At 36.3% G+C, this 12,428-nt stretch overlaps 2 protein-coding genes across 2 annotated transcripts; both read left to right on the forward strand.

The window, feature by feature from the left end:
* The first annotated feature begins 214 nt into the window (after positions 1 to 214).
* Positions 215 to 3,558, forward strand: LOC101301952 (lysosomal beta glucosidase-like). Its single transcript, XM_004295090.1, has 9 exons — positions 215 to 562; positions 652 to 856; positions 932 to 1,022; positions 1,099 to 1,244; positions 1,673 to 1,916; positions 2,042 to 2,146; positions 2,305 to 2,487; positions 2,575 to 2,779; positions 3,013 to 3,558. The coding sequence occupies exons 1-9, from the start codon at positions 343 to 345 to the stop codon at positions 3,498 to 3,500; spliced, it is 1,887 nt and encodes a 628-aa protein (XP_004295138.1). The 5' UTR covers positions 215 to 342; the 3' UTR covers positions 3,501 to 3,558.
* Positions 3,559 to 4,359: 801 nt separating this feature from the next.
* On the forward strand, positions 4,360 to 7,147 carry LOC101299659 (probable beta-glucosidase J-like). The gene is made up of 8 exons (XM_004296224.1): positions 4,360 to 4,763; positions 4,964 to 5,054; positions 5,184 to 5,326; positions 5,458 to 5,701; positions 5,884 to 5,988; positions 6,093 to 6,275; positions 6,362 to 6,566; positions 6,663 to 7,147. Exons 1-8 carry the CDS (start codon positions 4,360 to 4,362, stop codon positions 7,145 to 7,147), a joined length of 1,860 nt encoding a protein of 619 aa, XP_004296272.1.
* Positions 7,148 to 12,428: the final 5,281 nt, after the last annotated feature.

Raw genomic sequence — 12,428 nt, forward strand, 5'->3', positions numbered from 1 at the left:
AACCAACACCCTTGCGCCTGAAACTGGACTGTCGTAGAGCCGGCAAACTGGCAAAGGCATAGGTTTTGTAATCAACCAAAAGCAAGCAGGCTTTTATAACGGTCAAAAGAAATGAAAAAAAAAAAAGGAAAGCTATTGTTACCGTTGAGATGCTTCGAAATGTATGATACTATTTGGCCATTCATACAATATTAGATTAGCACCTAATCCAATCCAATGCACATGAAAATGGCAAATGGAACCCTCTTTTCTGTCTCTCTTGTCTTTCTATAAGTAGCGGCCCGCCTCCCTCCCCTTTTTCACTCACTCTTTCAATCCAGAAACACTTGAGCTTGGTCTAAAATGGCAAAACTCTCCATACCCATACTGGGATTGCTACTGTTATGCTGCTTATCAGCTCTTGCAGAAGCCAAGTATTCCAAATACAAAGACCCAAAACAGCCCTTGAATGTTCGAATCAGGGACCTCATGAAGCGGATGACCCTGGCCGAGAAGATTGGCCAAATGGTCCAGATCGAGCGCGAGGTTGCTACCCCTGATGTCATGACCAAGTATTTGATAGGTAAACTAGTTCAGTTCACAAGTCTTATCATCATTGTTTGCTACCCATTTTGTGCTAATTAGTGTCTCACTTTTTGTTGGGTTTTGCAGGAAGTGTTCTCAGTGGTGGTGGGAGTGTGCCGGCTCCAAAAGCATCAGCTGCGACATGGGTCAATCTTGTCAATGGAATCCAAAAGGGATCCCTATCCACCCGTCTCGGGATTCCTATGATTTATGGGATTGATGCTGTCCATGGCCACAACAATGTCTATAATGCTACCATTTTCCCTCACAATGTTGGATTGGGAGCCACCAGGCAAGTCTTTTCCACTTTGGCTCAATGAAATGGTCTCATATTGAACCTATGCTTGACTTTTCTTTTTCTCTACAGAGATCCTGCGCTTATCAAGAGAATCGGAGAGGCGACTGCCCTTGAAGTCAGGGCAACAGGAATTCCTTATGCTTTTGCCCCATGTATCGCGGTACAATCCCATTTTACAAATTTTAAACCTTAAAATGGAGTGAGGATTCAGCTAAAACTATGTACTACTGTTGCAGGTTTGCAGGGATCCAAGATGGGGTAGGTGTTACGAAAGCTACAGTGAGGATCATAAGATTGTCCAAGCAATGACTGAGATCATCCCTGGTTTGCAAGGAGATATGCCTCCTAGTTTCCAAAAGGGAGCGCCTTATGTTGGTGGAAAGTAAGATTTCTGTGGAGAACTTGATTTACCTTTCAGACACTTTTGTTTAGGGGATTATTGGATGAATTATTATTCAACTCTTGAAATTCTTGTAGTTTTTCTTACCAAAAAAAAAAAAAATTCTTGTAGTTTCAGACAAGGACCTCTGCCGACTACAACCGTCTTGGTTTAAGTATAATAATCACATGGGCGGGTACATAAATAGTAGGCCATGTTTGAAACATTGTGGTCTAGGCTTAAAATGACTAACAACAGCTTCACAAGTGTTACATTCAGTAGGCCTTAGATGTGGCCCGGTTGGTTAGTTGATATAAAGCATGAATAAATGAATGTAACTGTAGACATGAATTTGACTAGATGTCTTCTTTAGGTAAGCCTCATATGAAAGGAGATAGTTGTTAAACTCCTTTCACTTATCATTTTGCTAGGGGAAAGGTTGCAGCCTGTGCGAAGCACTATGTAGGAGATGGTGGCACAACCAGGGGCATCAATGAGAACAACACTGTGATTGATTGGAATGGTCTGCTTGGCATTCACATGCCCGCGTACCTCAACTCCATCCTTAAGGGTGTTGCAACAGTTATGGTCTCTTACTCCAGTTGGAATGGGAAGAAAATGCATGCTAATCAAGACCTTGTAACCGGATATCTCAAGAACAAGCTCCGTTTCAGGGTAAAGAAAATCATTTAAAATAACTTGTCTAAGAAATTGATTTTTTTCGTTTAGATGGTCTAGTCTAGTGAATTGGATTATTATCAGTGAGGGCCTTAACACGTTTATTTGGCTGCTGTTGCCAGGGTTTCGTCATCTCAGATTGGGAGGGCATCGACAGGATTACATCTCCTCCCAAGGCTAACTATTCGTATTCAGTTCAAGCAGGAGTTAGTGCTGGAATTGACATGGTTAGTCTGAATTTGTGTAAGCTCTATGTTGTCTTGAAGTGTAACTTCTGGTTGTGTTACTTAAGCCATTGTCCACTGGCTACATTTCTGTTTTATCAATTGTTAACACACTGAAGGCTTTTTATATTCAATTGCTAACACATCTAAGATTGTTACAGATCATGGTCCCCTACAACTTTACCGAGTTCATTGATGATCTGACATATCAAGTCAAGAATAATATCATCCCCATGAGCAGGATTGATGATGCTGTGAAGAGAATTTTGAGGGTTAAGTTTGTCATGGGCCTTTTTGAAAATCCCTTGGCAGATCTCAGCTTAGCCGATCAGCTAGGAAATAAGGTCTGTTTGTTTCAAATTTTCCATTATAACATAACTTTGATCATTTTCATTGTGCTTATTCAAATCCTTTTTAATCAAATGTTACAGGAACATAGAGAATTGGCAAGAGAAGCGGTAAGAAAATCACTTGTTCTACTAAAGAATGGAAAATCTGCAACGAAGCCACTGCTTCCTCTATCCAAGAAAGCAGGGAAGATACTAATTGCAGGAAGTCATGCAGACAATTTGGGCTTTCAATGTGGAGGTTGGACGATCACATGGCAAGGCCTCGGTGGCAATGATCTTACAGTTGGTATGTTAAAAGCTAATCATGAAGCTTTCATTGTCTTTTAATTAACTTACTGAACACTGGCCATATCATACCGCAAATATATCTCAAAAGTTTCACTTGAACACACTGTCAGTATGTTGCAGCAGAGTGCTATTAGGTACATGTGCCATGCATTAGCACATGTGCCATGTAGAATCTCTAAGATTACTCAAATTTCGACTAAAATATATTTCTAATTATCAATGCTGTAACAGGTACCACAATCCTCAATGCGGTGAAAACTACAGTTGATCCTACTACTCAAGTTGTCTACAACGAGAGCCCTGATGCGAACTTTGTGAAGTCCAACAAATTCTCCCATGCTGTTGTTGTTGTGGGTGAACCTCCATACGCTGAAACCTTTGGAGACAGCATGAATTTGACCATATCTGAAGCAGGATTGAGCACAATCAACAATGTTTGTGGAGCTGTGAAATGTGTTGTGGTTATCATTTCGGGCCGCCCTGTTGTGGTCCAACCCTACCTTTCCAAAATTGATGCACTTGTTGCGGCTTGGCTTCCTGGAACTGAAGGTCAAGGTGTTGCTGACGTTTTATTTGGTGACTATGGATTCACCGGCAAGCTTGCACGTACATGGTTCAAATCAGTAGATCAGCTCCCAATGAATGTGGGTGATGCACATTATGACCCTCTATTTCCGTTTGGATTTGGTCTAACAACTAAGCCAACCAAGAATTACTAGAACACAAATCCTGGAAGGCTTTGTCTCTGCTCCTTTTTTCCATTCCATTTCCACAAGGAGCATAACATAATGTTGTATCATACTTGAGTCCATGTTCAAGGAAATTAATCAGCAGTTGAGGACTGCCCTTTGCGCCAATTATTTGAGGCCTGGTTTGTCATGTTTAACACTTCAAAGTTCAGACTTATTTGATTTTAGAAATTCTTGAAATGCTATAATGTCAAACGAATTTCCAAAAGAAAAAAGAGAGAATTTGCAAAACTAAAAAAGAAAAAGAAAAAAAAGTAAACATTCCTAGGTTAGACCTATTGGTCTACTCTCCGGCATTGTTGCCGCAATTTAACAGATGTGTCAACTCCGGCAAAAATTCTGTCAGTGGCCACGCTCATGTAGGAAGAGAGAGAAAGAGAGAGAGAAGGGCTTTGTCCACTGCAATTTCTTGTTGACAGAGATTCTCTGACTACGTGGTTTTCTCTTATTTTTCAAATAGAGAATGTTTCGCAGATGGACTAGTACTAAGGATTTCAATGACAATATAATGCTTGGGTCCCCGCGAATAGCTCCTTCCTCTTACCAATTCATGAGTTACTGTGAACATGTACTACTCTTCTCTTTCTATTTTTGCTTCTGCAATCATTTTAACTCTTTTGTTTCTTTGAGTAGCATTGTTAACAATTTTCGGGTTGGTTTGTATAATGGGATGATGCTTTACATTTTCGAAACACGAATAATTGTTGTTGGAATCTATAGATCAGAAGAGTTTACTTGCACAATAGATTTTGAATAATCTCCAGTAATGCAAAAGATAAGTTGTTCAGCCCTGTTAGTGGGACTTGCGTGCCTATGTTGCTGGGTGGCCATGACAGAAGCCAACTTACCTGGAGAACACAGGAAACTAAAAAAGAAAAATTACATGGCATACAAAGACCCTAAGCAGCCAATCGAGACTCGTATAACTGACCTTATGGATAGAATGACACTAGAAGAGAAGGTGGCTCAGATGGCGCAGCTGGACCGTAGTAGTATCACCGAGGAGCTCATGAAGAAAGACAACATAGGCAGTGTACTGAATGGTGGAGAGAATTTGCCAAGAGTTGGAGTTACTGCGACTCAAGACATCGAGATGATCAACAAGTTTCAGAATTGGTCACTTCAAAGCCGGCTTGGAATCCCTATTATGTATGGGATTGATGCCATTCATGGTCACAATAATGTCTACAAGGCCACATTGTTCCCACATAATGTTGGACTTGGAGTTACCAGGCAAGTCATGACTCTTTGGAATGGAAATCTTGCTCTTCATGACGAGCGTAACAGTGAGAATGCTTTAAATTTGGTTTGATAAAACATAAAAGTATCTCACGCACACACAAATAAATTTGTTAATCTGCTTACATTAATGCCCTTTGATCTGTAGTTTCGTACATAGATGATAATCTTCCGATTCAATTTCAAATTTGCAGGGATCCAGATCTTATGAAGAGGATAGGTGCCGCAACTGCTCTTGAAGTTAAAGCTACCGGCATTCATTATGCATTTTCACCCTGTGTTGCGGTATGCATGCTATTCTTAAACTTGAAAGTTTTGAGAAGTTGCAGTACGTATGTCTGATGATGAAAATAGAATTTGCGATAAATGTGTTTCCTTTTCCATATTAAAATGCATGATGTGTTCAATGAAAAGGTCTGCAGAGATCCAAGATGGGGTAGGTGTTATGAAAGTTTTAGCGAGGATCCCACTACTGTCAGAAAAATGACTGAAATAGTAGCCGGATTGCAAGGCGAAGTCCCAGATTCACAGAAGGGCAATCCTTACATTGGTGGAAAGTAAGTTGAACATGTCTATATTTTACTTCTCTAGCTTGGTACTGGATGTAACTAGCTTTATTAAGCTAGACTAGCTAGGAAAACAGATGTTTTTTTCTCGTCTGATAGTTACTCTTCGTTATTGTCGACAGGGATAAGGTAGCTGGCTGTGCAAAGCACTATGTGGGAGATGGTGGCACCATCAAGGGAATAAATGAGAACAACACTGCCATTGATTGGAAAGACCTGTTGAAGATCCACATGCCTGGTTACTTCGACTCTATTGACAAAGGTGTGTGCAGTATCATGGTTTCATACTCTAGCTTGAATGGCGTCAAGATGCACGCTAACCATGACCTTGTCACCAATTATCTCAAGAACTCCTTGAAGTTCAAGGTAGGTATAACCTGCCCCTAACTAGTTCTGTAAAATTTGATTCGAAGAGGAGTACTGCCAACTTGGATGGCCAAATTTGTTCATTATATGTTGTTCATCGTTTGATATGATAAGTTTTAGTTTATCAAATACACCTTTGCAACTTACTAGTTAACATGTTGCTGTATGTTCTCCACTTTCAGGGTTTTGTCATCTCCGACTGGCAGGGTCTTGACAAAATTACCTATCCATTCCATTCGAATTACACATACTCGGTTCTTGCTAGTGTTTCAGCTGGTGTTGACATGGTTTGTTGCTATCTTCAGTATGTTATCAATGTAAATACTAGGGTTAATTAATCAAAGTAAAACGCACTCATATGATATTGGAACTGCGGCTTGATGTTTTTCAGTTTATGCTTCCCTTCAACTATACAGAGTATCATGATATTGTACTCGACCTTCACTCGAAACAGCTAATTCCCGACAGTCGCATTGATGATGCAGTGAGTAGAATACTGAGGGTCAAGTTCCTAATGGGTCTGTTCGAGAACCCCATGGCTGATTATAACTATGTTGACCAGCTTGGATGCCAGGTACTTATGACTGTAAGTGGTATTCATTGTCATCCTAGCATTATTCAAAATTATTATATACAATTATACATACACATATGTAACAGGCTCATCGAGATCTGGCAAGGGAGGCAGTAAGGAAGTCGCTTGTTCTTTTGAAGAACGGGAAACAACCAAACAAACCATTCCTACCACTCCCTAAGAAGGCCAATAGGATCCTTGTTGCTGGAACTCATGCAAACAACCTGGGATATCAATGTGGTGGTTGGAGTATCACTTGGCAAGGAGTCAGTGGCAATAACAACACTGTCGGTATGCATCAGCTTCTGCATCTCATTCAGAACGTATGCATTGCGACTTGACATGAATGCGTAGTAATTTGCTAAACAATCCATCTCTGCAAAACAGGAACCACCATTCTTGGTGGCATCATATCTGCAGTTTATGCGACAACAGAAGTTGTCCACAGCTTAAATCCGGATCCAAATTTCGTCAAGTCAAGCAACTTCGACTATGCCATTGTTGCTGTTGGTGAACCTCCTTACGCAGAGTCGAGAGGGGATAATTCGAATTTGACCATTCCAGAACCAGGTCCAAGCATCATCACCAATATCTGCAACCAAGTCAAGTGTGTTGTTATTCTTGTCTCTGGCCGTCCTCTTGTGATTGAGCCCTACCTTCCAATGATGGAAGCTCTTGTGGCTGCATGGCTACCTGGAACTGAAGGCCAAGGAGTTGCTGATGTTCTTTTTGGGGATCATGGATTCACTGGAAAGCTTGCTAGGACTTGGTTCAAGAGAGTAGACCAGCTCCCTATGAATATTGGTGACAAAAATTATGATCCTCTCTTCCCCTTTGGCTTTGGAATTACAACTCAACCACATATGAGGTAAGTCAGGCAAACCTAGCTAGCCATACTTTCTTGATCTTCTTGTTTTCATTCATGGTAACATATCAACTAATATACGAGTCCAAATCAGGATCTACCCACCTCTAGCCTACAAAAGGGAAACTAATGTCATAGTTCTACTTTTCCTTAAAGTTTGTTTTTGTTTCATACGAATACTATCTGACTGCAAGAACAATTTTACCATAAAATTCGAAAAATAAAAAAAGAGTTCACAGTTAATTTACATCTTAGAGACATTTTCTATTCAATTGAAATGTTCACCTAGTCTGTAGTTCACTAAATAAATTCTGCTTAACGAGTTTTAGATGTAAATCCAATTGTAGAGATAATTATTAAAGTAATGTTAGGTGAACCACCTTTTAAGAGACCACCTAGAGCCCACCTTAAGTGGCAGCTGATGTGGACTAACCACGTCATCAAATCATTAATTTTTTTTTAATGTTTCTATTTTTCTTGATACGATTTTTTTTATTTTAAAACTTTCTTGACTTTATCAAAATTTTTAAGTTCTACTTTTTAGATTGCTGATCGGATCTGATCTTATGTGCACGATGATTTTGATTCAACAGTCGACATTGTCGATCACATCCGTTCTCACCTTCTCGATCAGCTCCTCTTCGATTCATCAACACCTTCTCAATTTTCCCATTTATTCTTGAGTTTGAAATGAAAACTATCATATTTAAGAATTCGGGTTTAGGGGGAGGAGTGAATTTGATTTATAGAAGTTTCTTCTGTCATCAAATATCTTTAACCTCCATTCCATGCTTACTTTCTTGATCTTATTGTCTATTGAGAAGTTTAGAGATGTCCAATTGAAGAGGAGGTGAGAGCTAGCTACGGTTGAGACTTGAGAGGACATGGGTGAAGAGAGAGATGAAAAGAATGTCTTGTGAAGACGTCGCAGTTAAGATCATATATAAACCAAAATAATAGGATCTAAAAGATTGCTGAAGTTGAAATGGTTGGGAAAAAAATAATGTTCCTCCGTCTAGTTCATCATGAAGGCTTTTGATTTTAGGGTTATTATCATTTTTGATTAAATTATTGATCAAGATTCCCCAATATCAAGTGAAGGTTGATTAGAGTAAAGCAATAATGATACAATGAATTGATATATGATTAACCCTAGGTGCAGGCTTGCAGCAAAGATCGATATTAGGTGTAGTTGTGGCTCTTAAGATCTTTTTGTAGATGGTTTCTTCTATGAGTAATTTTAAATACACACCCCTAATCTCTTAATACATATCTCTAACTTAATACACTACCCATCTAGTTTTTCATTTCAATTTTATACTAAATACACATTTCAAACTGCACCCTCAATATCTCATACTAATAATAATATTTTATTTAATATAATTATTAAATATTTAATATTCACAACTCTCTTTACGTATTCTCTTTTATTTTTTATTAGATTTTTTTGATCGGGTTAGAAATTTTTTCTTAATATTTTTCAATTTATAATCAAATGAGTTTCATTATATTCAAACTCCAAATCTCCAATATGACATCAATCGGCTAAAATTTAAAGGAAAAAAAAATATTGAACATACATAACTTTTTCATAGTTAAGAAACTAGTAGAAGTACATGTAATAGCATAAAAACTAGTTTTTAGTCTGCAAGATAAAAACTAAAGTTGATAAAAAAAAAACCAGATGAATTTTGGAGAAGAGGTTTTTATTTCTTTTATTTTGATGCGTAGTAATTGTGGAGAAGAGTTAGGTTTTAGGGAAGAGGAAGTTTCTTTTTTGTTTTCCCTAATAATTTATGGATGTTTTTGTAATTAAGCATACCTATAAAATCTAATGTGAAATATAAAATAATAGGGTTGTGTATTAAGAGATTAGAGGTGTGTATTTAAAATTTCTCTTTCTCTATTGAGTCCATTCTTTGCATTTCTTCTTATTTTAATTAATCTTTAAGATTGATTCAATAGAGTTAAAAAGAAAAACAAACTAGGAATTTGGTAATTCATAATATGAAAATATAAAAATTATGAATTGATGATGTGGTTATGTCACATCAGCTGTCACCTCGGGTGGGTTCTAGGTGGTTTACCAAAAGGTGGTTCATCTAGCATTACTTTAATTATTATTAAATTTAGAATTTTAATTGTCTGAGGTAGAAACAAGAATTAATTTTATAGTTTACAACCAGTCTAATTAGTATATTTTTGATTTTTCCTTAAACCTGGCCCATATAGTGCTTATGCCAATGTGAAAGATTAAACGGTTTGTTCTAAGAATCTATCGATAATAACCATTATTTAGCCCTATATACATATATGTAAACTTCATGCCTCAATCTTATTGAGAATTAAAGCTCTGGTGGTGGAGAGACGGATGCAAATTTGCTCCCCACCCATACTTCCCCACCCTCATCCCCACCCACCTAGTTGAATGCAACATTTCATATCTTTTAATTACTCTAACCATGATTAACAACATTTATGTATAACAATATATTATATTATCTTTTACTTTAAATCACTTTTTTTTTCTTTTTCTTTTTCTTTTTTAAACAAAATAACAAAGCCTAACAAATTTAAGACTCCTCAAGATCGATCAACAAAGATATATAACGTCTGAGTGTTTTTTGAAAGAATAATTACCAAGTTGACATATTTGAAAATACCCACTCAGATCATAGAACAATCTCACACTTGAAACAAAGTGATTGAACTACAAGTAGCCATCTCTTGTGTATATAGATTGTTACTGAATTATTGATTCAAATAAATAAGTTCTTGCATATACATACCCTAAAAAAAAAAATTGGCACTAACGTTAATGCTAACAAAAAATTAGGAGTAGCATTTAGACGCTAAAAAAATAAAATTGGAAAGCGATATAAGGAGAAGGAAGAAACCCAGTGACCTGAGTCGATAACAACGACACTAGGAGGAGTCCTAATAAATTTGTTAGACTTTGTTAAATTGTTTATAAAAAGAAAAAAAAACAGTAATTAGAGTAAATTTAGGAGATGATTACCCAAAAAAAAAAAAGTAAATGTAGGAGATATTATAATTTGTTGTTATAAATGGATGTTGTTAATTATGGTTAGTGTGATTAAAAGATAAGACATGTGGCGTTCAACTAAGTGGGTGAGGATGAGGATGGGGAGGTATGTGTGGGGAGCAAATTTGTATCCGTGGAGAGGAGAGACCGCTAGTGATCCAAAAAAAAAAACCACAAGATACAAACAAATATATCATTGAATGAAAATAAACAAATAAAACCTCTTTAAATTGGTAGAATTGGTAAAGTTTTCCTTAGTCTTCATAAGAAGTCTTTTATTGAAGTGCATTATATCTTCTTTTATTTTAGTTTCTATATATTTACATTCTGTTATTTTACTTCTATTTTAAAAAAATAAGAGGTATTCACTTGTTAACAGTTACTTGAAAAGTGCATCTGTTGGGAGAAAGTCAAAAACAAGAAGGCTTCTATTGTTGTGCAATATGGTATTACTAAGCTACCAGATTTTCGGTTTCTTCTGCCCATGAAACCAAGTAAAAGCATAGGAAATTTTTCTTTGGTAGTTTTTTTATTGTGCGAGGAGACTCTATTGTAAAGTTGTTATAATAGACATGTTTTTTCCATTCACTTAAGGTTATTGTAATGGTTAATCTAGAAACACATATTGTAGTGTCACTAGTGTGGCATCAAATATGGACAAAAAACTAACTAAGCAATACGGTTAAATTTTCAATATCTTATATTTTCCAGGATTAAAATGGAAGGGAAAAAAAATTATTTAGAAGACATCATGGGTGTAGCAACTTCAAAAGGTAAAATCATTATGTGTTGTTATAAGTGTCAAACTGTGATTGATCTGAGAAGTATATATCCGTCATGGATTGTTGTGAAAAAGAAGTAATCAACTCATTTGTACCATTGTATGCGAGTGTAAAAGATGGTGGATTTTAAGATGGCTAATATATACTCACTGATATTAGAAGAAAAGGCTGGTTTGACATGAATGATAGTTTTAAAGGACAGTGATGGACAAATGCATCTCAACCACAAGGTTCAAATATGAAAGGAATTATTCCAATTTAAAACTGTTTATTTTTCAGCCGTCAGATTTACTTATCCCTCACAGTCCCTTAAAAATTCTCCCTTAAGTAAACAACCGTTAACCATCATCCTTGTTTAATTTTAAACATCAACTTTTTTTTTTACAAACAACCGGTTACAACATGTATTTTCATATCTTACATTTATCCAAAAATACTGCGTTTACGAAAAAAAAAAAAAACTAGCATACAACTTATTAATCGAAGGCAACGTATTATCAAATGTTAAACCATTGATATGATCATAGTGTCACTTGTTACCTCAAGTTGAGAGGCCATTGAAGGGCTATGGCGCGCAGAACCATCATTTGAAACTTATCAAATGTTTAATTTGATTCAGAATAGAGAAATTTTATTCACACACGTCAAAATACTAGATATATACACATTCCATTTTTTATACATTCAACAATATAATTTTTGAGTATATTAAATTACCAAAAGAAACATTTCTCACTTTTTATATTTTCTTCTCCTCTCTAATTGAATGTTCGTCAATGAACATTCATTGTTCAAAACAAAATCAGCAATAACATGATGATTTTTTATAGGTTAGTGTTATTAACACACCCAATCTATAATGATAATCAATCATGAAACAAATTCAAGTGATAAGTTTGTAAATAAAATTAAAATGTGTGGATAGGAAAATAGATTGTGTGTGTTATTGTGTTAATAACACAAAAGGGTGTGTTAATAACACTAGCATTTCCTATATTAGTGTTCTTAACCTTCAGTTGAGTATCTTTCTAAAAAAAAAAAATCTTCAATTAAGTATTAATCTCAGCATCATCTTGAGAAGGATTCCCCGTCGAAGCCAATTAGTCTTTTTTTACAGCCATATATCATATATGGAAGATATGGAAACATAACACCTCCATAATAGCAAGTTCTTCTTACCTCCAAATACAAGCAATGAATAACAATAGAGATGTGTAGTTGGGTTTTTGCCCAACGGATCGAAAAGCATGGGAAGTACCACATAAACATTAGCCCTAATTCTTCATCTATAGAGTCTCTAGAGAAGGTGAGAGGTTGTAGCCAATTGAGCTTTCAACATGACTGAGGGAAGAAAATTATTCCGTCAGGTTTCTATACCCGACCTGTAGGAAACTATAGGAAATTACGATGTGTATTAATGAATAGGTGGTGAATTAGGGTAGTTTAGGAAGTTTAAG

Source organism: Fragaria vesca, linkage group LG3, assembly GCF_000184155.1.
Source record: "Fragaria vesca subsp. vesca linkage group LG3, FraVesHawaii_1.0, whole genome shotgun sequence".
Classification (NCBI taxonomy): domain Eukaryota; kingdom Viridiplantae; phylum Streptophyta; class Magnoliopsida; order Rosales; family Rosaceae; genus Fragaria; species Fragaria vesca.